At 34.3% G+C, this 26,394-nt stretch overlaps 1 protein-coding gene across 14 annotated transcripts in view; it reads left to right on the top strand.

Moving 5' to 3' along the window:
- Positions 1–26,394, top strand: part of KIAA0825 (KIAA0825 ortholog) — a 265,760-nt gene that overhangs the window by 35,491 nt on the left and 203,875 nt on the right. For 7 of the 14 annotated variants that reach the window (XM_064405518.1, XM_064405527.1, XM_064405526.1 and 4 more), the window contains 3 exons: positions 3,167–3,305; positions 12,538–12,706; positions 18,095–18,764. In XM_064405518.1, the coding sequence (XP_064261588.1) occupies positions 3,175–3,305; positions 12,538–12,706; positions 18,095–18,764 (970 nt within the window). In that variant the 5' untranslated portion in view covers positions 3,167–3,174. Of the gene's footprint in view, positions 1–1,259; positions 1,332–3,166; positions 3,306–5,022; positions 5,081–10,741; positions 10,844–12,537; positions 12,707–18,094; positions 18,765–26,394 lie in introns of those variants that run through there. The other 7 variants (XM_064405521.1, XM_064405519.1, XM_064405522.1 and 4 more) reach the window with 4 other exon arrangements.

The raw sequence follows: 26,394 nt of genomic DNA, 5'->3' as shown, positions 1-26,394 counted from the left end.
GCTAAGTGCCGCTTTTATAAACTGTATGTCTGAGAGCAAAGGCTTATTATAGAAAATATAAACATTACAAATTGATCATAGAATTTCACATGTATGTTTGTACTGGAAGGCTTTTACAATTATGTTTAATTTAATTGTTTAATCAGAATGAAAAAGTACCCAATTGGAACTAAATGTAATTTTTATAGGAGATTCCTTCCATTTTATTGACACTGAAAAAGAAAACACATATGCATAAAAAGTGCTTTTCAGTGGTAAACCCTGTAAGCTTTAAAAGCAAGAATTATCTGTTGGATTAACTTGAGTGTTGTGTAGTTTGTTTTGTTTTTTTTTATAGGCCTAATGATTTTTGGTAAAAAAGTTTCATAATTTACACTTGTTAGAAGTGGGAAATTATTACAGTGATGTTAAATTTCATTAATACTGTGGCTTAAATAAGAGACCTGAAAAATATTTCTTTTTAAGCTAAACTGTACATTGGTTAAGTTTCTTGAGTAGCTATTGAAAAGATGGACAGCTATGTCATTTTAATGTTGATGAACAGTCCTCTAATATGTTTTGAAAATAAGTAGGTCTATTAAGATAGTGACTTAGAGAGTTGCACCTGAAACAAGTTCTCTAAGACGATAGAATGATATTTTATGCTGCTTAATAACAAAGATTAAATTAATCTCCTTTACGACAAAAGAGGGTTATTAATGTCTGACATACTTTGACAGAATTTGGATTTTCCAAACTAAGTTCTTCCCCCAATTCTCTTTTAAGAAAGAAATGGATTTCTTTCTTAAAAAACAAACGTTGAGGTTTTGCCATCAGAGAAGGACTGTGTCACTGGTTCTTTGAGGGCATCAACAACTGTCTGCTCTTTGGATTAACAGGAGAGGCAGGGATAATCCCAAATGGCAGGGGAGGGCCCTTGCTAGCTGACACCCATCTTGCTGCCCCCAGGGGAGACAAGGAGGGCAAGCAGCAGGCTGGTGGTGTAGTTCTGCTTAGAGTCAGATCATCAGTTAGAGTCTTTTTTGGTGCACTGAAGGCCCTGGCTCTGGTTATGCTAAATAACAGTAAAATTTCTTCTCAATTTTGCGAATTTATGTCTTGATGCTCTTATTTTTTCCTTTTGAAACATTTTTGGGTTTAGATTTTCAGAAGAAGAAATTAGTATAAGCCATAAAACAGTATTTAAAAACTGAATAATCAAATGTTGCTTTTCTTCCATAAACCAAGACTGAAAGGAATAATTGCTTTGTTTTGACAAGGGAACCAAAGAAGTATGACATAGAAGTCTTACAGGAATGCATGCATGAAAACTAGGCTGTCATGTTTACAAGGTGATTTTTTTTCATTTGATGAATTTTTCAAACAGTTAGTAGTCTGTAAAGTATACTGATACTTTTTTCCAAGGAGCATAAGCTTCTTTTGCCTCTAAAGAGTTAGGATTAAGTATAAATACGTAATTTGGATTGTGCAGCTATTTTATGAAAACTGTAATTAATTCCAAACTGTTAGTATTTTTGCAGTATATCTATCTATCTATCTATCTATCTATCTATCTATCTATCTATCTATCCATCCATCCATCCATCCATCCATCCATCCATCCATCTATCTATCATACAGTTCATTTTACACCAATCATTGATTGTTCTGCAGTTGAATAAAAGATGGCTTTGAGTTATAGGTATTGAATGGAGTTAAAATTGAATTCTGTGTAAACCTTTATAAGAGAAAAGGGTGTGCATGGCCAAGTCTAATGTAAGTAGTATCATACTTGAAGAGCTGTATTTTCAGTATTCATTTTATCTCAGTTCTGCAAAGTGCTGTTTAATGGTTTTCATTTAACTTCTACTTTTAATTAGTGTTTTTAATTGTAGTAACATCTGTTAAGCTTATGTTAAAAGAGTGACATTTCCTTAATGCTTTAAGAGCTGTATTTGATTTACATCAAGGCTTTTCCACCAGCAAGTGATTGAGTGGCAGCTACATCCCAAAATGTTGCAAGTGTTTGAATTGTTATTTGAGAAGAGGTATTCTGTAGCTTCTGAGAATTTAAGAAAACATTTTATCCATTAAATATTTCATATTGGTGTGATGTTAATTGAGATGTGCAAGATATTATGCTTTGGACAACTTCAGTGTTTTTTTTAATGTTTCTTTGGAAGAACAAAACCGGAAATGTGCATTTCTGCTACTTTTAAGTCTACACCTATGACCAAAACCAATCATCTTGACCTTGCGTATTAAATATCTAATGTTCTTTTTACACATGTGTTTTGCAGACAGTTCATTTAGAAAAATTCAGTCTATTTTTGTAGTGCCTCTAGATAACAACCAATACTGTAGCTGCTTTGTAAAAGAATATTGCTTGCCGGAAAAATGTATTTATTATATTTTGCTGCCAAACCGTGTGCATATGAATATTATGTTTGTTTCTCATGTTGTTGCTGCAATATGGATAGTATTAAATATGACGTACTAAATAATAGACATGAGATATACTGATTATTAAGAAGGTTCCAGTTTTTACATCATATTTTTCCTTAATTTTGGTAGTAAGTCATCACTGATGTTAAAATAAATTTCATTATTTCTCCACAAGAGTATGCGGAAAAAAATAGAAAACAGGAAAAAAAAAACTGCTAATGCTTTGCTTCTGATATAAAGACACAAAAGTAGTGTATTAGTTCGAATAGGCTAGTGGATTTGACCCATGTTTAGTAAAATGAGTACACAGCAAGATGAAGCTTGGTTTAGTCTGGATTTTTATGTTTGCATGTATTTGCAATGATGTCCTGCATTTCCAGAAAACAGTTACTCCTTGGACAGAAAGACAGAAATTATAAGTGTACAGAAAATAAGTTTACCCTGTAAAATGTTTGGTTTTAGTTTCCATTCCATAGCAAGAATTTCTTTCTAAATCTTAAAAAAACCCAGCTACTGCTGTGATTAAGGTAATTTAAACTAAAGAAATGCAAGATACTATGAAACTTATGTCAACACTCATGTTCCTGGTTTCCCTCTGTAGCAGTCCATGCAGAAGCATAATAATCTAATATTTACATTATTATATAATCTAATATCTCCAAAGAACAAGATGTTGTGTACTTTGGTACTTCTAGTCAACATCTTTCTATTATTTAACCATTTTGCTGTATTTGTTTTACAGATTCTAAAATGGAATGGGGAGGAGAGTATTCTTTTGATTCTTCCAATTTAGACTGCTTGTTACATGTTCTCCCTGGAGAATTGGAATTCCAACAAATCCTTAGTGATCTTGATGAAAAAATAAAGAAGAACTCCTACAGGTAAAGAGTATTTTGTTTGTATCCAAAATACTAGTGAAAGTCATTGCATTTGGGAAGAAATGTGGTTAAACTTACCTTTCTTTTCTAATAGTAGGTTAAAATTCTGATAAATATTTCAGCAGTAATTTTATTTTAACCACTCAAGCATTTAAGAAAATTTTAATGCTGTGTAATTATTGTGCTATAGTCTTTCTTTCTATGGTATTTTTAACAATTATATCATCTTAACCTTAGGTTCTGTTGAAGTAGGTGTGATAGTGAAGGAAGAAAATGTGAATTCCCATGACAGCTGTATTTTCTATTACTATGAGATAGAATTTCCTACTAATGAGATAAATTTTTGTTGACTAAAAGAACTACAGAATTTGACAAAAAGCAAATTCAGTATGTTATTTAGGCATTTCTAATGAAAGTAGAAAAATTAATTCAGTTAATATATGTATATTTTTTTCTTATACGATCCATTGTTTTACAATTTCAGTTAAAACTTTTGTGCTGCAATTACACATTTTCTTTCTACAATTTATAATATATTTCTTAGTCCACCTCCTTGTAACATACTGATTTCCAAAAATCAGTGTTACAGAAAGAGTAGAGTACTAAAAAAGTTTGTTGTTGATGCACATTTTTTTGCATCAATACAAAATAATCAGCTCTGGGTTCTGTACCTTATTTGTGGCTTAACCCTTTAGTACCTTTGTAATACTTTCATCAGCGAAAGCTGCTCTTAAGCAAATAAAGTTTTTGTCGATTTTAAAAAATAAGTATACAGTGAGACATATGGTAGGATTTTCTATTAAATTTTGAAAATGCTCACCTTTGTGAGCATCTTTAAGTATGAACAGTGCATCTTAAAGTAGGATTTCAAAGAACATCCGTCATGACATCTGTTTTAAGATTGTATCATTTTAATGTAGCCCACGTTTGTCAGTGGTCTTTGCTCCCAGATAGCTTCTGCAAGGATGGAAATAAGCCATTGACCTACCTCACTGAAAACTGATTTAGATAATTTCTCAGTTATTGTCAAGGTTATGCTAGGTTAAGAGTTTTTTTTGGGGGGGATATTTCTATTAGTCTCCCATTTTCATTTAAAAACTTAGTGTTTACTAAAGTATTTGCAGTACTAATAATCCCACGGTAGCAATGGTAGTGAGGATCTGGTAAATATGCTGTTATGGACCACTGCATAATACAATTTCATGTTAGAGTTTTCCAGCTGTTGACATGAGCAAAATGTAGATACGTAGAAATTAGTTTATGTCATAACATAGTTAATTACACAGGTAATTAAGTTTCGTGTGTCTATGGTATTGTATAACTGGAAAAAACAGCATCAGCATTTTTAGGATAACTGTTGTCACCTCTTCAACTACGAAATAAAAGTAATTTTGTTGTCATTCTTCAGAGATATCCTGAGAGTTAGGAAGATTATTCTCAAAATGAACCTTTAGAACGAATGCTTCACTACTGTTTCTTGTTTTAATGTGTGAAATATGCATGCTGCTTGTTGAGAAAACATCTGACTATGGGAAGGGAAGCCAGCTGTTCATTCTTTTAAGTGGTACTTTATATCCACTTAGCATTTTATGTTACATTTTATATTAACATCATCACAGTGGAAGTGTTTGTATGTCTTGAAGAAGGCTGATTGTCAACTGTTTTACCTATCTATTCTTACAAATTAGAAGGAAATTTTACTGTAAGTTTTTTTTTACAGTATAATTTATTAAAGGAGAGCTGGAATTTGGATGAGGATGTGATACACAGCAATGCAGGTCAGGAAAAATTTCTGCTGAATTGACACTTAAGCTAGTTTGACCCTTATTTTCAAAAGGAAAGACATATAGTAGCTCTGTAGTTACCAGGTGCTATTTTGCTCCTGTACTATGTCAGTTTCAGAAAGTTGAACAAATTTAAAATAAGATGGACAGCAGCTGATGCGACTTTTAAATTAAAAGGAGTCCTTTTATTCCTAATATATTAGAGGTGGCATGGAATGAAATAATTTTCAAGTTACCATTGATCTTTCTAAGTGGTATTATAAGAGCAGCTCTGTGTGATGCAGTGATACAATTGAAATACAATCCATTTTTCATCAGATAGATTTATGCTTTCATTAGACCACAGAGAATGAACATAATAGTATACATCATATGTATGTATTTAAAAATAAAACATTTTGTAAAAAATTATGAGGCAAGAGTGTATAAATCATTTGACTGCTCATTTATTGCCTTCTAACTGAATAGGTTTTATAAAATTGTGTGACATGACAAATCAGATATGGTTTTCGTTGAAGTGCCTTCAGTATTTTTGTACTGTACCAATTCTATTTGGTGCTGTAACAACAACAAAAAAGCCATCCGTGTGCAATTGTGTTATATGTAAATTTTAATGTAGTAAGTGGTTCATTCATTCACTGTTATTTAACGGAACTCTTATTACACTTGAATGTTAAGTTTATTTTTAGAGCAGTTTATAGAAGCAGGTGAATATGAACTCTCAAAACGATTCATCATTGCTGGCCAGTTTTGAGTACAAGGGTAGTCTCAAGGTTATTCTCAAGTGTGAAGTTGTGTTCATCAGGTTGGCCTTTTGTCTTCATTCTTTCCTTTCACAGTTACTTTGACTTTTACTGCTCATCAAAACTGAGGATTTGGATTATTTTTCCGAATTGGTTGTTTAAGAATTACTAACATTTCACGTGTTAGCAATTCACAGAATTAAACTTGCAGCTTATATTATATACTTCTAAGCAGGAAATACAGTACAGAGCTTGAAGCCAAGCCTATAGTTCATAACTCGAAGTGATTGCTAAGCATGAGGTTTCTTCAACACTTGATTTTTATTTCTATATTCAATTTTTTTGTTAGTAAGTGCTGCCTTTTTAGTTGTGATAAAGGAACAAGATTTTATGAGACTGTAGGACAGTAGGAGATACTCTGTGTCTTCATCAACAGAACAATTGCTTAGAATTCAACACAATAATAATTTTATCTCTACAGCATCCTGGAGACTATAAATTTGTGAGGCTTTTCACAAAAGCCTAATCTGATAAACTTTGCACTGGTTTAACACAGCCTGGTTTTTTTGGGGCGGGCAGGAGAGCCACAGAGGTGCTTTCTGTGAGAAGCTTCTAGAAGCTTCCACAATGTCCAACAGACCCAGTCTTTTATGGCTCTGAAGATGGACATGCTGCTGGCCCAATCAGAGAAGTTGTCAATGCCTCTGTGATGACACATTTAAGAAGAAAATCCGCACAGGAGCAGCTTTTTCTCAGGGGTGGCGAGGCACCACCGCCAGGACTGTCTTGGTGCTGCAGACACAGCCATGTGCCACCATTTCAGCACAACCCGCGGCGAGCTCTCCCTGCCTGGCTACCCCTACCAGCCGTACTGCAGGCAGAAGGGCAGGGGCAGCAACTTCTCCTCTCTGGTGCCCCGCAAGAAGAGAAGCATTGAATGGTCCCAGCACCATGGCAGCTGCACCAGCTGCATGGTGGCAGCTGGGCTGCGTGGCTGGCAGCGGAAACATGGAGAGTGATTCCCCCACACAGAACCTAGACAAAATCAACTTTTCAGCGCTGCGAGATCCTGCAGACATCTTTAAAAAGCTAGAATTTGTTGGCAATGGTACTTAAGACCAGCAATTTTTTTCCTAGTCAGAGAAAGAGGAGGAAGTGAAGACGTGGAAGCAGACAACATGGCGATGCCAAGATCAGTGAAAGGAAAGAGGGAGAGGAGGTGCTCCAAGCCTTGGAGTCACTATTTCCCTGCAAGCTGTGGGGAGGACTATAATAAAACAAACTATCTCCATGTAATCCATGAAGTCCATGGGGGAATGCAGAGATCCAGTTGCCGCCTGTGGGAAAAGTCATCATGCTGGAGCGGGTGGATGCTGAAAAAAGCTGTAATCCAGTGGGAGACATGAAGGAGAGAGAAGGACCTTGTTTCCAGAGACAGAAAAAAGAGGGACCTTGCTTGCAGACTGGAGCAGCTTATCCTTAAAGAACTACACCTCATGAACTAGTGACTCATGCCAAAGCAGTTTTGGGAAGATTGTTTTGCCCGTGGGAGGGGACTCACATTACAGCAGGAGGTTGGGCAGGACTGCTACTTATGAAATTGGAGCCACACTGGAGAAGTTCACAGAGAACTGTTTCCCGTGGGAAGGACCCCATAGCATAGGAGAAGAGAGACTCCTCTCCCTAAAAGCAAACTGAAGTATTTCAAGTGACAAACTGACCAAGCACCTGCATGCCCTGCCTCCCTGCACTCTCAATAGGAAGGAGAGAGAGGCTGGGGGGGAAAAGGTGTTTTAAAGGCTGATTTTACTCCTCATTATCCTCTTCTGACTGTTAATAACAAGTTTACTTTATACCTTTAAGTTTGATCCTGTTTTGCCCTTAGAGTGTTTTCTCCCAGTCTTTATCTCAACTCATTAGCCCTTTGTTTTGGTTTTCATGGGTGCCTGGCATGCTGACCGGTGTCAAACCATGACAAACTTCAACCTGACCTAATTAACAGCAGTTTAGTCATAAGGATTTTGAAGGTCTATTTTGAAGGGCTGCAATGGGGTCAGTGCTAGTAAGTGCTTATAGCATTGCATCTTTTCCCATCACCATTTGATATAAATTGTGATAATTATTTGAGAACTAACAAGTTCTTTATCTTGTGAATTATAGATCTGGAAGGTGTCTCAGTAAGGATGTTAGTCTGACATGGTCCAGCTGTTGATCATAACTTTGCTGATTTGCCAAGAAATGCTTGCCAATATCAAAACAAAGGGATTGAGGAGTTTCAAACAGCATATTAAGTCAAGCTATCTCATTCCATTTTCCAGTATTAAAACTGATGTGAAAAAGGGCTTATGTGTTTTTAAACTGAGATGTGCTGCAGGAGTTATCTTTCTGTCTTATTTTGAAGAAAATCTTTGCTTGTTCTGCTCAGGAATTTTCAGGAAGCAGTTTTGCCTCATATTTCTGTGATTCAAGAGATTTATCAAAATCTTGGCTTCTTCAACCAAAATCCCAAGAGTGGTTGAGTATTTGGGAGAATTTCAAAATTTGGGCTAATTGTAGAGGAAAAAATCATTATGTTTTATCAGTTTTACTCAGACTTAATATTTATCACAGCTTTGAAAAATAATTTTACTCTTTTGGGTTAATGTAGCTGGCTTGTTGTACAATGCGTTACTTTAGTGTTTACCTGAGAATTTGATGTTATTACAAACTTTGTCAGAATAGTGGTTGGCTAGTGTAATCACTTTAGTGGACCAATTGCTAGGAATAAGTAAACAAACTGAGAAAGGAATGTATTTTTTTTCCTGTGCAGACTGTGTTGTCTTTGTGCGTAGTCACTGAGTCTGGGTTAGTTGTTCCATAGCAACTTGCTAGCTGGGCAGCACAGTTGCTCAGAAATTGGCTGTTTATTGACACACGATTTCTTTATTCAAATATTCAGTTATTATCACTGTGTCAGTACCTCAGGTGGTTAATTAGCTGTCATCTACATCTACAGAAGCTGTAATAAAATCTTTGACTGCCCTGTAAAGTATCCCATTTCATTTCATACGAGCATATATATGAGATGATGGGGTTTGAACCCTTATTTGTCACTGTCATGTTTTAGTCAATGGAGTTGAAAAACTCATATTTCACTGCCTGAATTCTGAAATAACTTACCAAGAAAAAGCTTGCATCTTGTGACAGAAGTATCAGACAGAAATATCTCGGGCCTTTAAAACAAGAATGGAAATTAAAGGTGGGTGGGCAGTGGTTCAGTTAGAAGTGACTGTTCTTATGTGGTTAAGCTGTTGAGTAACTTTATCTTGGTAAAGTGTAGCAAAGCCATCACCATTCTATTTCTTCTGGTTTCAATGATACAGTTACTTTACAGTTAACAGTGGATATGTTTTGTAAGGAACTAAATTAGAGATATGCAATAGTTTTCAAAGTCCTTTAACCGGGTGTTGTGTCTTTATTTTACATCTTTGGGTTCAAGATCAAGAGAAAGTTTAACAATGAAAATGTCTGTGTGAATTACACTGCTAAAAGTCTTTCTGCAAATTTTTTTGCTGCTCACAGCAGCAAAACACAAATACACAGACTTCCAAATTATAAGACTTGTTTTTTGTATGAATGTCCTATACCTCTAGCAGTCAAGGTTTTTAATGAGTAATAACAGTAGTTTTCTAACACTACTTGCATCTTTAACAGCAGTGAAAACAATGATCTCATTTATTTTGAAACAGTCTGTTTTGAATAAAAGATGTGTAAACTGATTCTAAAGCTGTGTTTCCATGAATGTGAGGATCATAAGAATAAAGAACATGAGGTTAAAAGATAATTTTACATTATAGCTTAGCAGTTTAATTTAACCAATGTCATTGCCATTTTATGGCTGCTCCTTATGCTAGATGAAATAAATTGAAATGTGCTTGTTAGAAATTGAAAGGAGTTAGAAGATCATACTTCAAATTACTCACAGTAATCTTAGACAATGGCAAATGATATATGGAGGGGGCAACCCTTATTCTGATACCATACATTTCAAAATAATGTTGTGTTGACCTTGTATGATAGTATAATAGTGCTTACACTATCAGTTCCATTACAGTACTTTTTAAACTGTTTGTTCATTGATAAAGCCACTTAAAAAGCATTCTCTCCAGATGATTAGGCTATTTGTAAAAACTATCATTAACTTAATAAATAAGAGCACCTAAGAGCTCTTACATTGAGATCATCTCTCTGCATTTTGGGTACTTACCAAATGTTTCTCCAGAAAAACACTCCAATGTGGACACAGATAATATAACACAACTTTGCTTTTGTTTGTTAAAGAACTGCAGGCACTCTCACCTGTAAGAAGGAGAAGGTGTTTCAGTCACATAATTTTCACCTGCATAATGGTATGTTAGGAGTACTAACCGCAAAAAATATGTGCCCACAAAGGCTCAGGGTGCTACTTGTGTGGGACTAAGCATTTGTTTCTTGAAAAATCAGTCAATTAAAAAAAAAATTGCAAGCATAATTCTTAGGTTTCTTTGCTACAGTGATGGTTATGTTTTTTCTCTGAGCTTTTACATTTCACTCCTTTCTTAGTAGTTTGGTGACTGTTTTTTTTCTCTTTGTGTCAGAAGAGTTCCACAAAAAAGACTGAGTCATCTGTGGACAAAAAATTTATTGGGGTCATTAAATTTGTATGTCCATATCATGTCAGTTGACATCATCTAGGTTAATGCCTCAGTGTGTTCAAAGAAAGAGCTAATTTGCTACTCTGAACATAAAAAAAAATACATTTGCACTTAATGAAAAAATATTACTGGGAAAAAAGGAATCTAGCACTTTATATGGCTTTTAAAAAATTGTACTTTTAAGAAAATTAAATACATTAAGCATATTTTTCACATGAAAATTACATTTTTGTTTGCAGTTTCTGAAACTTTAAGAAATTTCTGTTCTAAACCAGGAAATCAAAGACTCATTCTACCTACACTGGTATGAAATGATAAAGTTTTTGATACCAGGCTAGATGGTGAGAATAATTTTAATCATATTTAATAGAAGTATTTTTTTTACTTTAAATGCTTGCTTTCTAAACTCAGATAATACACTTTTTTTTAAAAAAAAGGTAACCAAATTCCTAAATATTTAATTAATGTAATTCATATAAAGGAGTAAGTGACTATAATTAACCATGTTCTTGTATTACTGAGTGTTGACAAAATTCTTAGCAAGATACAGCAGTGGTTTTGAAACGCTGTTTACCTACAGTATTGTGTATGCTGTAAATAAACAGGATGAAAATATGTTTATTCAATCAAAAACAGCTTTAGTCCTAATTAAATGTTTATTTTGGGAGGATAAAAGGATTAAATAAAATGAACATAGTTATCGTGATTTATACTTGTGGGGGAGGTAAGGAGCGGGGCACTGCCACTGAAGTCTATGCTTTTAATACCCAATCAGTATTGAGACCAATTACCAAAATGTCTGATCTTGAGAAGGCTGTAGCTTATTCATAGCTTGTAGTTTGTTAGCTTGATTCATATGTCAAAGGTAAGTGTAAAATTCACTCATAATAGTAGTACATTGGCACAGATTTAACAAGAGTCTTTTATACTGCACAATGCGGTAATCTATTTGGGTATGTTTGAGATACATCAGCACACCACTATAAGAGCCTTTGATAGTGTCCCAGGAGCCAAGGTATATGAAGAAGGCATTTAGTTTCATAGTCCCGGGAACAGATTTCACTAACTAAAAAGATGCTTGCCAATCTTTCATCAAGTTTAGGATTGGAATTAATGGCTGAGCTGTGAACCTCAGTTTTTCCAGAATCTAAATTATTTTTTTTCTCACTGAAACGGTATAAAATATTAAGTATTGCTTTGGGGAAAAAAAATGTAGACATGAAATACCAAAAAGGTGTTTTTGTTGGAAAATAAATAGAGTTAGATTGCTTTGTATTTTTTTTTGTTTTGTTTTCACTTAAGTATCCACGCAAGTAGAAATAAAATAATTGTGAACGTTCAATTGTTCTTGTGATCTTTGCAAATGAAATCATTGTAAAAACCTAACCAACACATCTGGTTTCATAAAAAGAGTTATGATTCTAGATGAATGTTAAGGAGTGGATGCGCTCCTTGAAAACAAAGTCTGTTTCCTTTCAAATATTCTAATGACAAAACAAGAAAGAAAAGATCTGCTTTCTCAGCCCAACTGGCTCTGAAATTATTTTCAACAGTTTCTGTGATGTCAGTGGATCTTTAAGTTATTAATATATCTTATGTTTTACAAAACAACTGCTGATTGATAAAGGAGCGAAATGACACATTCACCTTTGAATGCAGTAATTGATTCAGTTAATAGTCTTTGCTTTAGCAAATTAAGACACCAAGGACCAGATATTAGGTTGGATAATGTCTTGTTCATTAACTACTTCATTAAAATGAATAAGATTGTTTGAAAGTGAAGTCATACATACTCTGGCTGAGGATGGTACAGTCTGGCCTGAAGGAAAGTTTTTTTTAGCTCTAGCTCAACAGTACTTAAATGTTGTTAATTCTGCAAATTCAGATCTTATTTTGTGAGGGTAGCTTAATCTGCGAATAAGAAGGATTAGAGTTACCATAATTTTAAGTAGTTTTCTTTTTAAAATATGGCATATATAAAATACTTTTGTCTCCAAATAATGTAGAAAAATCCTGTGATTTTTTTTTTTTTTAGCATAGAAAAGTGTCTTAAGGACCTGCAATCGGACATAAATGAAATATGTACTGATGAAGTACTACAAAGCACAACAGACTGCATTCAGTGGCTAAATAGCTACAATTTTTGTTCTCTCAGACCTTCTTCTACAGACCATGGAGAGCTGCTGGAGTTCCTTAAGACCCTGGTAAAAACTGTTTATTAAAAACCTTAGTGTTGGAAAATTGATTATACGGTTGTAGGTGGGGAGGAGGGTGGATGAGTTCACTTAGTTTTCTCATTCCAGCCTTTACTGTTGTGAGGATAGTTCATAAATCCATGTCTGCAGCAGGGTGTTGTTTCCTTTTGATCATGCCTTAAATAGACAAACTTGGAACAAAATCTTTCACAGATGCTACCATATGTTCAGCACTGCTTGGATTGTTTTATAAAACACGTGTTGGTAAAAAAACATTGGAAATTACTGTCTACACTGAGGCTATTAGTGTTACTGCATGTTCTTCACTTCACTTGTATCAGTACGAATTTAACTCATCTAATGTATATGATTGTCATTTATGCATTATTTAAGCATAAACTTCCTACTTGCTGTGTGGCTGAAGAGGTAGGTGATAGATGCCCCATCCCTGTGGCAAGGGATGTTCAAGGCCAAGTAGTGCTGAGCTCTGAGCAGCCTTATCTGGTTGAGGGTGTCCCTGCACATTGTAGGAGGATCGTACTAAACAAGCTTTTAAAAAGTCCCTTCCAATCCAAATTATTCTGATTCTACATTTCCCAATGAGAAATGTGGGAGCTACATTCTTTGTTCTACCGAATTATGCAACTAGATGCTACCAGAAATCAAATTTCACTTCAATGAAATTGAAGAGTATTAGAGAGTATTTTTATCCAAAATTTTTATTGAAAGGTTGCATTTGAATATATGTGTGGAAATGGAAGTCTGGAAAATTGAATTGGCAAGGTAAGAGAAAATTGATCGCTCAGTAAATGATGGTCTTCAAGTTTATATATAATGTTTATATATGTGTGCATTTGATATGACACATGTATATATGAGATCAAAACACATAAACAGTATCCAGTGATTATTCTTGTTCACTTCCGTGTCATGGTTTAGTTGTAGACCATGAAGAACTTTAGGCTCAGATTCGCTGTAATGAAAGAGGAAAACTGTAGAGAAGGGGAGTGTTTTCTCTGGCTAGAGCACAAACTTGATAAAATCAGCTCTTGGTTTTTTTTAATTCTTAGAACTCTTGTTGGTCTTTCAGTCATTGATTCCACTGGATATTGATCTGTATCAAATGAGGAAGTAAGAGATACCAGGTCTTTAGTGTTCATGTGGTGAGGAGTGATTTTGTTCTTTTCTGACAAAATTGGTCAGTATGAATGTTGCTGTTAATCATCTCATTCAAGGATGTCAGAGGCTGTACACTTCATACTTGATCTAGATGAAATTAGAGAATCCCAGAAAAAGCTGACTATGAAGTTCTTGCTTTCAGGAGTCTTTTGTTATTCCTCTTAGTCCACTTAAATCCTTACTGTATTCCCTCAGAATGTGGCATGGCACTGATGACTTACTTGTTGTCCATTCCATGCTTACTTCTTCCTTCAAGGTCTATTCAAGCCATATGCCTGAACACCAGGTGGCGACATTTGTTTGGAAAACACTAAAATGTCCCCATTTTATATAAAATGTGCTTTCCAGCTCTCCAGCTTCCCCGGAGCTTACTAACTGCATGACAGTCTTGCTGTGAGCTGTAGTATCCAGTTAAACCTTGAGAACGGCTCTGTGGCAGGCTGTTAAACAGACAGCAAAGTGAGAAGCCTGGAAGTCTCAATTCTGCAGTTTATCCTGAAAACACTTTTGGAGCTCAGCAACTTTCACATCACTATTTCCAGGCTTATGGCTTCTTAGATAATCCAGCCTGTTGTGTAGATGGAATTACAGATGAAAAATCTATCTGTACTGTCTGTATCTTTAGTACTGACCATACTACAGTCTGTCTGTAAGAAGTTACATTCAGTTCTATAAACAGGTCTGCAGTAAACTATATTTTCAATAATATTCAGCATTAATGAGATTATTATGAACTGACCTTTCTTAAATATATATCTCTATCCATTGAATTAATTAGATAATTTCTTCTGGCATGCTTTTAATTAAGTATATATAATTCATATTCAATAACAGGAGCCTTCTTTCTACTTCAGGACAATATACCTATTCATTGTTATAATTTATTATGTGTATTTATTTTGTTAGGAATTTTGTTAAAGCTGGTGAGACAATTGAAAAACAGTACAAAGTTCTTTCTGGGCTTTGCTTGGGGTACTATATTTAGGTTTATTACCTAATAATTGTTATTAGGTAATAAACCTAAATTATTGTTATTACAATAATTATTATTACCATACATTTGTAAATTTGTTATTACCATACATTTGTTATGTATGGTTGTTATTACCATGCATTTGTAAATTTTTATGAAAATACCAAGAAGTTCTTCATAAAGCCTGAAAATGTTAATTATGTGAAGTTTTGTCATTCTGTGTACTGTCTTGTAACTCAATATTTAAAAGCTGAGTATATGCACTAACACATTGTCATTAAACTCTGTTCCTGATAAAATAATGGCAGATTATTTTTTTAATCAAGTCTTCATCTTACTGTATTTGTTTATTGATATGGTAGGTAGTTGTGCATATTACGCAGTAATCTGGCTGGTAAACTGCAGCTGGTTTTCTATATGTTATTGTTATGACTAACTTTCTTTGCTCAAAAGGGAACTTTATATGCTTCTCCAAAACCTTTACATACTAATTTGCATCTTTTTCTCTTGAATAGTGCTGGCATAATCTCTTGCAATATTTTTATAGATTAATTTTTAATTTAAATAGTGTATATCAGTATTGGCAATGTGTGAAGACACTTGATGACACTTTTCAGGGCTTCAAAGCTCCCTTCAGGTACTATTTCTGAGTATCACTACATCTAAAATATAATTTCCAAGATCCTGTTTTTAATGTTGTAGTTTAAATTGCAAAGGGCTTGAAACAATCCTTCGATATATAAAAATATTTCTGCTCTGCCTTGCAAAGCAGCAGTAGGGATTTGCTTGGAAGGTCATTTGGATTCACAGTTGAAGGCATCAGGTGCATGCACTGTTTTGACAGCTTCTCTTGCTTTGTACATTTCAGAAGGTAATATTTGAGCATGATTTATAAAAAAACCCCAAACATTTAAAGTACAGAAGTCTACTTGCCAAGAGACAACCTTTCAACACAGTGGTTAGTAATCAGGGTTTCAGTTTACACTTTGAAACACATTTTTCTTTGGGGCCACTAAACTTTGTAGAGTAGTTTAGCAGATAATAAAAGAAAATGGGATCAGTATTATGCATTTTGATATATATGATTTAAGATTTGAACCAGTTACACATATTTCTATTACATGCACATGCTTTTGTAGGATGATATTCAATTGATAATTTCCCTCATTATTCCATCTTCCACATCTTTCCTGCTTGTTAAGTAAGAAGAATTAATAAGATTTTTTTAAAATAAAGATCTAAAATGGAAGAAAAATAGGTAGTCTGTTATTCTTAAGACTTTCTTTATAAGAGGCAATCATGCTTCCAGTTTGTTATTTAGAATTAGTTACTGTAGTGAAAGTGGGGTTTTTTTTTCAAGAAACTCTGGTCAGAGTAGAGTGCAACAAGAAGTTTAAACCCTCTAAGGTATGTAACAGGTTTGAAGCATCCAGAACAAAGAATAGGACTTCTGAATTTAAAATTTTTTTACACTCTAAAGCATACTTATCTATTGATAAAATCTTGCTACAGGAGAAAGATTTATCATTTGGCATTCCAAAATGGTTATGTTTATGCAATGCCATACTCAAACTTGAATAATTTACCTCTCCTTCAAAATGGGAACAGAAATAAAACTAATAGTTTCTTCAAATACCGTAAGTTAAATAAATCAGCAATGCTGAACATGGAAGGTAGCAAAGGTTTGTTTAGCAGCCTTGCTTTATAGGATGGAGTATGACTTGCAGACTGTGCTGATTTCAAGTGTCTAGTACAGGGCTATGTTTTGGATTTGTGCTGAACACACAGCACAATATAGAGGTTTATCTATTATTGCCAAGCAGGGCTTACACAGAGCCTTTCTGGTGTTCAGACTGTGACACTTGTGAGGATGTTGTGGGTGCATGGGAAGATGTGAGGAGACACAGCCAGGACAGGTGACCCAAACTGAACAAAGAGATATTCCAGACCATGTAGCAGCAGGCTCCGTATATAAAGTATGGGGAAGAAAGAGAACAGGTATGTCTGAAATGATGACATGATGATGAGTGGCGCTGTCCTGGAGATGGCTGAACACCTGCCTGCCATTAGAAGCAGTGAATTAATTCCTTGTTTTGCTTGGCTTGTATGCACGGCTTTTGTTTTACCTGTTAATCTGTCTGTCTCTAAACCCATGAGTTTTGTGGCTTTTACCCTTCCAGTTCTCTCCTCAGTCCTGCTGGTACAGGAGTGAGCAAGTGGGTGCCTGGGGCTTGGTTGCTGGCTGGGTTGAAACTGTGACAGAGACCCAGATAAAGGACATGACTGGAATGAACCCCTCTGAGGTGGTTTGCCACAATGCTTTTTTCTGTTGGAGAGAAGCAATGGGAGATAAAGGAGCAAGTGAGAGGGCTTCTAGATTCTCATCTGCTTAAGGCTTTCCTATTGAAACCAAGAAAGTCAAGAATATTGCCAATTCCACTCAGTTTTCTTGTGATGGTAGTATTGAGCTATGACAAGAGGAGCTGCCATTTGCTGCATGACTCTTGAAGCTGAAGCAGCTCTAAGGTCAGAGATCCTTGCCCTGGACTGAGAGAGAGCTCTTCAGACTTGAATGACGAAGGAGCAGCAGCCATGTGATTTCACTTGCTTTGTTAACTGACTGCCTTCTCCAGCCCATCCAGCATAGATGTACATGGAGGTCACTAATATATCAGTCTGCATCTTGGTTTGATGGGTTACACAGCTTCTTATTCTTCTGTTCTGTGTCATCTGAGGCTCTTTAATTTTTGACAACTTTTCAATTTTAGTTCTTTAAGGGAAGACTTTTTTATTCTTAGAATGGTCTTTTTGATGATTGCCTGCTGAGCCATAGAAGTTGACCGTTTTATAAATTCCTTGCTTGGTTTTATGAGAAAAACCTGTCATTATCTGTGTAAATCTTAAGTAAATTTTTCATACAGTTTTCTTTAAAAGGTACTATGACAACAAAAAAGGCTGCTAAGGGTTTCCTTTGAACTGTGGTCTAAAATTGATTGAGAAAAGAGGTTGGGGATATAAGAAAGATGAGAAGATGAGTGTGAGTTATTGGCAGAGGTAGACAAGCAAATTAATTTGCTTATAAATCCTGTTTTCCATGGATTTTATAATTTCAGTTGCTTACATATCTTACTTGCTGTTACGATAATTAATATAGGAAACTGTTTTTAATCTAATATGAAGCTATTCATTTAATGAACCAGAATTAATAAAAATTTCTAAAGTATTGTCTGATTTACTTTTGTTAGCAAAGCTTGTTGAAGAATGAGAAGAATCAAGAAGAAATGGTACTTCACTTCCTTCTGGACCTCTCTAGTCAATGTGGTGTCTCGTTTCCCTGTACTGCAAGTGGGACATCATTTGAGTTAACATCTTCGCTTCATACCATTCAGGATGATTCAGCTGTGGATGTGAAATCTCTTTGGGACGATGTGAGATTGCATCTTCGACAATTTTTAGTAAATAGACTGCAAAGTCAAGAAGAAACAAACACTAATGCTTTGCCACAGCAAATGGAGTTTAAAACTCAGTGTGTGCAGCAGCTTTTGTTTCTTTATCCCAAATCAGAAGTCTTAATGAGGTATCAAAATATGCAGAATAAACTGGTTAGTGATCTTCTACAAAACTGTATTTTTTCTAGTTGTGGTGAAACAAATTTTGATAAGGTGGTTCATGGTTACCAAAGTTCCATACCCAGATTGTGCACAATGATAAAAGAAGATTTGTATATACTAAGTGGAACTATTGGTCCATCTTCGTCATTAAAGTTTATTAATGAAACTTACCTGGATACCATCACTGAAGAAATGACAGTTCTTCTTGAAAGACTTTGTGAGCTGCAGTTCAAAGAAAATGCTCTACACATTGTTAAAGCAAACAAGATTTCAAAGAAGCATAGAGGAAGAGTTCACGCTGTGGGTTAGTAGTCTTATTTTATGTTCTCTGTAGTTAGGTGTTATTTTAATTATGCTACTTTTTTTTTTAAATATTCTTGATTATTTTCTGTGAAGAGAGAGACTTGAAAATAGTAGTTACACCTTTACGTTTGAAACACATTACTGCAGTTGAACTCTAGACCATGTCAGAATTGTGGTGCAAAAGTAAGAGAGAGTAACTCATGTAATTAAACAAGATCCTATTATAATCCATTGGATAATATTGTCATGCCATAGTAATTTTTTTCAGCCTGTTTTATTCCAGCTACTGAAATATGTACTAGAATAAGAATTATTTAATCCAGATTTCTATAAACATAAACTGTTGAGTCTTCTACTCCCACTTTTTTTAAATTGTCAGACATTTAAAAGAAAGATTATAAGGAAATACTGTACAGTAATGTGTCCATAAAACAGATACTGACTCACACATCAGAGCTGACCCAAAAGATTACTATGCGGATTCTAATTCTCAAACTAAGAAACAAACAGAAAATGCATTTACGCTTTCTAGTCTTGTGAAAGTACAGTAAGTTCAAGTTAATACTGCATGGTCATTTTCTCTTGTTCCAAGAAATGTCATATAGCATATATACTACTGAGTTGCAGTGTTGGTGGTAAACAATGAAAAGAAGTAGTGTCAGAGTACTGATGAGATATGAAATAACAAGAAATGTGGTTTTGGATTACATAGTGAGATGTGAGTCAGTGAAACAATTCACTGACAACAAAAAATTGCCTGGAGTTAACAGAAGTTTGTAACTTAATTTTTCTTTCAGTCTCAAAACAGCTCACAAAGATGGAGAAGTTCAATTATCTCCATTTTACATCTAAAGCATAGAGTTTAAAGTGATCACAAACATGTCTCTTTGAAAAATCGTACTTTAACTCTGTATTATAAGATGCAAGAAAACAGTCATTCAATCTATTAATGGAGTATTTCCTCTGCCTACATTTTTTTTTGCCACAGGATGTGACTTTGCATGTTTTTGTGCCAGTACATCTATCAGTACGGATTTCCAGTGCACAGTTCTTTGGTATAGTCAAAAGCACAGAGGAAGGTGAAAACAAACAGTAAATCTTAGGATTTGCTTAAAACATTTTCTGCAATTAATTAAAATATAATTTCTGTATTTCATAAATATTAGACCAGCTTTTACTTTTTATTGAACATTCATTAAATGTCAGATTTCAGATGCAGCAGCTGTCTCCTTAGCCCCCATAAAATGTGTTTAGAATTGCTGTTCATTAATATAATTTAATTCTCAGGATTACTTTCTTCACAGGGGCTGTCATAGTCATGTCTTTGTGTTATTTTTTTCAAGAAGTTAATATGGGAAGTAGGTATTGATTTGCCTACTGGTTTTCTACTATTCCTACTAATTTTCTGCAGAAAACTGCTCATACACACTTCAGCCAGGGAAACCGTAAGGCACCAATAGTGAAATCAGAAATCAGGCTAAAACAAAACATGTGGTCAGAGTTGTGAAGTTTTGAGTGTGATTTCAGGTTTTTTTTCATTTTCTGGATGTGTCATAGCCTATTATTTGGTATTATTCATCAATTTAAGCAAAAATTATCCTTGTATCATAACTAAAACAGTTATTGCTGTGTAACTTATTTATCTATGAGCTTGTATTTGAAGAGTCTTTTTTGGAAGGAGATTTCTCTCCTATAAATGTATCAATATACTACATTTGTACCAAACTAAGTTATTTAAAGGTATTTTTTTTCATTTAGAATTAAAATATTCACATGGCAGTTCACAGTGAAATAACTATTTGGGAAATATTTTAGGAGATTTGTAATGGTGGCCAAGTTCTTAATGTCAAATGACTTTTCCTGCTTGGAACTCTTAAATTCTGGTACTTTGTTGTCCTTGCACAAATTAGAGTGGAAATTTTTTTTTCCCAACCAAACATAGGTTAGGTTAAAAGACAGCTTAAAATAGATTACCTTGCCAGTGATACCCAGTTTGCCAAGTACTAAAATAACCTCATGCATAAATATAGAGGGAAGGATGGAAAAAGAAGGGTTTTTTCTTAGCTGAAAGACAGATGTGTTTCTTATTTTTTATATATGTTGCCTCTGCCCTTTGGGAGTCCTCAAACCAACACATTTCAAAATATCAGAATAATTTAATCTAGGGCATTCAGTTGGGACTGTTATCCCAGAGGTGATAGAAGGGTTTGTGTTTGCTTAGTCCATCCTCAGGGTAATGTGGTTTTTATTTGATATTTGTTGTGGGGTTTTTTTCGTAAGAACTGCTGTAATTTATCCTACTATACAGCTGCTGTAGGGAAAAAAAAACAACAGAAAATAATAAAGCAGTGCCAGAACCTCAGAAAACTTTCTATAGACAAACTTTCTATTTCTTTTGGGAAAATAGAAGTTATCTATAACAAGCTTTAAGAGAGTTATCTTTAAAATATTCCATATATAATAATCTATATGTGCAGTAAGAAATTAACGTTTTTCTTTTCATTCTGTACTACAGCAGTTATTAGTGAAGTACTATAAAGAGATTGTATCCATTTCTCAGTACCTAGGAAGTGTGTGGCTTCACAGAGAAGCTGCCAAAATGGCATGAAAAGAGGTGAATTTTGGAACTCAGCGTCTTTAGTTGCCAACTCTAGTGGAGGCGGGTGGTTTTATGTTGCAGCTTGATCCTCTTACCTGTTAGATTTGTGCCTCTTATTACCGTTAATAATGCAGGATTCAGCCAATAGTATTTGGGCTGTTACTGTACAATGTTATTATGTAACATTAATTATAATGTCTTTGTGTACTCTCAGAACATAGTGTTTCCAGCTTGATAGAATAATGTGCCAGGAATGTTTTCCAACGCACTCCAAACCAAGGTTTTTGGTTACTAATGGGATTTTGTTATCTCAGACTTTCTATTGCATTAATCATTTGCATCTTTCTAAAGTTTATATAATGTTGTGGTATTTAAAAGTGTATGAAAAATATATGTTGACAATACTTAGCATGGAAAGACTCTCACTTGGTTTTCAGGTTATCTCTTGTGATTTTTTACTCTGATTTCCAATGTGGTATTTCTCAGAAATTATTTGTGGTAAGTCTGTGTATTGTATTTTAGCTTTTGAACCTTTTTTTTCCTTTGTTTACAAAAACATTAAGCTGGTTTAATCTGGCATGACTAACTTATATTAATTTGTCATCTGTTAGATGAGAAACAGCTACTCTTACAGATTATAGGACATCTGCCAGAGAAACTTAAATCACATGGAATTACGAACAGTTGGTGTATTAGTGGAAGGTCTTCTTTGGCTTTATTTATATAGTTTTTGTATATAACTGGAGTATAAATACTTATGTAAACTAATTAACTGTTTTTTCTAATTTCCTGTGGTTAAAATGAAACAGAGATGAGAGCTTTAAGTTATATTTTTTCTGACATATTCAAATTGATTGAATATGAATATTCAATCAATTTGAATATTCAATTAATATTTTTAAATATCACAAACTTTCCAGAGACCCTTAAACTTTTAAAATCATAACTGAACTTCATTTTTAAAATCTGAGGTAATAGATACTGTATTGCTAAATATCAGTAGTTCGTTATTTTTAAGAAAAATATTATTACAAACTGGAGGTAAACCAAAGTGATACAGATTTAACTAAACACATTTTTAGGTAGAAAATAATTAAAACACCTTCAGAGATATACTATAATATTAATAGGAATGTTTTACACTTTTATCCCAGTATATAGCCTTTTAGTTAGATGTCCAGCAGGCTTGCTTTCTCCAGAATATAACCAATGTCCATTCTATTATAAAGATACATTCAAATGCAAAATGTGATTTAAATTATTATATTTTAAATCTATTATCTTTGAATGTTCGTGTGTCCCTACAGAATATATTGTGTTTGTGAAATAGCTAAAATGAATATGGCATATAGCTAACCTTGAACAGAAGGACTCGCTACCATGTACAGGAGCTGCATTTGTGCAGTGGAGTTGAGAGCAAGAAGGAAAACAGGCTCTGGAGTAATTTGTTGAAGTGAAGACAACTTTGGAATGTTAAATTAAAGTACTTGGTATTAAAAACCTCTTTTGAGCTCACTTATACTTACATATTCCCAGCAATTTGCTGAAGAGCTAACTTGAGATAAAAGTTTTGGGTTTTGCACATTTATCTTAAATTTTATTACTTTACTATTTTTATGTGCATATGGTATTATTCCCCCTTGTTTATAATTTCTGCTTTTTGAAATTAAGAGCTTTCGTTTCAGATTTGCTTTTATCCTTCTGTATAATTTTCATTCACTTGGTTTGTGATCTCAATAGCCTCCATTATGGCTTAAAACAAATCATCTATGATTTTTGTCTTTCCTATCAAAAATATACCTAAAATAGTATTAATACTTACTGGTTTAGCAACTGCATGATTAAAAATACCCCAACTATTCACATCTGGGAATAATTTCAGCTCAATAACTTTAATGTAATTCATCTTCCATTTATATCTGGAAATTGAAAAGTTCCAAACTTTATTAATGCAATTAATATTTATACATTTTTAACTTTTTTTTTTGTATTTCTGTAAAGATGACAATTTATTGCAGATAATTTACAATATTTGTCCTGTGGTTACAGTTGGTTTTCCACTATGTTTTCTTGCCCATAGTCCACTATCTCTTTTTTTACAAGTATGAGGGTGAAAGGGGAAAGTGTTTGTCACTTGACTTGCTACTGTTCAGTCCTGAAAGTCCTGTTACATATTTCTTAAGTGCTGAGAAGGCATGCTTATTTTGTTTCTTTTTGTGCATGACCAGCAGCTTATGTGCTTCCATTATATTCCTGCCTGCCTGGCATCTCCTTATGTCTTCTATTTCTGATCTCTCTGTCCCATTGCAAAGTGCCTGGCAACATAACTTCTGTAGGGACAGGGCTTTAAGGACCTATATACAACAAGATACAAAAAGAACAGTGCCTATGTGCAAGTCACCATTGCAACTGCTATCCCCTTGAGCTCTGCATGTATATTCACAGAATTGTGAGGGTTGGAAAAGACCTGAATAATCATCTACTTCCAGCTCCCCTGTCGTGGCCAGGAGCACCTTTCACTAGACCAGTTTGTTCCAAGTGCCATCCAACCTGACCTTGAACACTTCCAGGGATGGGGCATCCCCAGCTTCTCTGGGCAACCTGTTTCAGTGCCTCATCACTCTCACAATCAAGAATTTCATCCTAACATCTAATGTAAAGCTATCCTTTTTCAATTTGAAGCTATTTCCCATTGTCCTGAAAGGCACATGGTTTCATTCTTGGTAATTTTTTTTTTCAAAATGTTTTCACAGCATACCTGCATTTTCTTCCTCAGAATGAACAGAGCATTTAACTCACTGTGCTCTCTAATAATTTCATTCTCCTCCCAAGTGTAAAAGATGAAGACTAATTTACTCTATAGTCTGATATATTGTGAATGTTCAGAAGTCAATTTGACATTTATATACTGTAGTTTTCTCTTTAGCAATAAAAAGTGACAAAATCTGAGGGACAATTATGATGAAAGTTTCTCTTTTACTTCAGAATATGGGCCTGCATGAAGAAGACTTTGTAGGACTATGGCAGATTAGAGGACACTTCAAAAATGTCTTTAAAATATGCTCCTGCACAATTAAAAGAAAGTTGTTACAGGAGACTTTTCAATATGTGCATCTACCATCATTATCCACAAGTTAATGAGGTGGTCTTGACTGATTTTTGTCAAAATCGAGAACCACTTCTGTCATAAAATTGTACCGTAAAAAGTGAAAATTATTGTAATCAGAATAGTTTGTTTTGAAAAATAATATAGGTGGTTAAATCAGGGGGCAGTCTCATGCCCACAAGATGGTTGTAACATGCTAAATTAGAATATTAATGTCCTTTTCACTGAAGCTTAGTCTTAAAATTTTCAAAAACCCCTCTATCTTCAATCAAGGGGCCACTGTATCTACTGGATTTTTGAAAAACAGAGCTTTCAGACAGTTTATAGTACTTTTTACTACATTTACTAACAAAGCAAGGCAATGGATATATTCCAGTCCGTCTGACCTAGAGAGAATACGGATGGTTAAAACCCAGTCCAACTTCTTAATTAGAAATCTAGCACATAGTGCCCATAAATATTGTGGACTGTTTGAAATTAGATCAGTTACTGGTCTCAGATGTGCCAGAAGAGTTTATTTTGCCTAGAGTAGATTCACACACTGATCATCCTCTGCCTAAGAACCAGATCTTCATACTCTTGCACAATGACACCATACTGACTTTTTGTTCATGTGCTGTGAAATTCCAGCAATTTCTGTAACACAGAAATTACATGTTCTGTTATGCACCATATTACCAGCTCATGTGTAAAGAAGCATTTTAATTGTTTAATCTCAGCTCAGTGAGTGGGAACTTATATCTTTATTGACACATGTGATTGATCCTTTTTTTGTATATTAGTTTTTCTACAAAATATTTGTTTAAAAATTATGAATTTTGAAACATTTGTCTGGAAGTTTTTAAATGGCAGTGTCTGTCTCTTTGCTGTCTGCATAGATTTATTTTTTATGTTTATATTCATTGGAAAAACAATCATGAGAACTTTGTGGTGACTTTGCAACTAGGGTTTTGAAATACAAAGGCACAGGAAGCAAAAATAAGAGTATTGGCTTCAGCTGTTTTTTTATATTGTTTGAACAAATTAGAACTGGCTCTGTTATATCTTGCAGTAAGAGAAGCAGAAGTGACACAGGCGCTTAAGTCTATTTTTTAAGGAAATACGTAGCCTCTAATGACATGCACATTCGTTCCTACAGAAAGGAATGATCAACATGTGATAGAAATTGCTGACTGGTTGAAGGTTCCTAAAAATCTAATTCGAGTAGAGTAGTTCCAATGCAATGAACCAGTCTGTGAGACTCAACCTTTGCGAATGTTGAAAATTGAAATTCAGCTAGCAGACTTTTTTACATTTGCAGGCATTAAAGAAATGTAAAGCAGATTAAAAAATATGTTGACTACTTTGTTTTCAAATACACATTAGAATTGCCTTTTGTCAGCCAAGTGTTAGAAAATGGTTTGTAGGGAAACACATGCAAGTGCTGTCAAAGTTAGAATTCATGAGAAGGTTTGACAGACCTGGCAGTCCTTAATTTCTCTTTCAGCAAAGACTGAGGAAGATCAACTTTTAGAGTTCTTCAAGGACTCCTGTTTCAATGTAGGTGCTATTTTCAGCAGGCTTTCTTAGTTTTTATGCTCTCTGAAAACATTCTACTTTGGCATTTTTTGTATGTGACTGTGAAGACTTCAGAGAACGTGATAGTTGAAGGAATGTTTTAAAAATGTCTGATTTTTCAATATTGATTATATAAAAATAATTGGATGTCACATGCTTAGTTCCTTAAATGGATCAGTCAGTTAATTAGTTCTAATTAACTGACAAAGAACTTCAGTGTTTGGTAGCAAACATCTAGCAACCTGACATGGAATCAGCCTTCACTATGAGGTCAAAACTGATCTCATTTTACTGGGAAGATGTTATGGAGCAGGTTTTAATAAATTTTAATCAATAAAATAAAAAAACCCCTCAAATTAATTTCAATTT

Source organism: Passer domesticus, chromosome Z (genome assembly GCF_036417665.1).
Source record: "Passer domesticus isolate bPasDom1 chromosome Z, bPasDom1.hap1, whole genome shotgun sequence".
In the NCBI taxonomy this organism is placed as follows: Eukaryota; Metazoa; Chordata; class Aves; order Passeriformes; family Passeridae; genus Passer; species Passer domesticus.
This window is presented reverse-complemented; position numbering and strand designations above follow the sequence as displayed.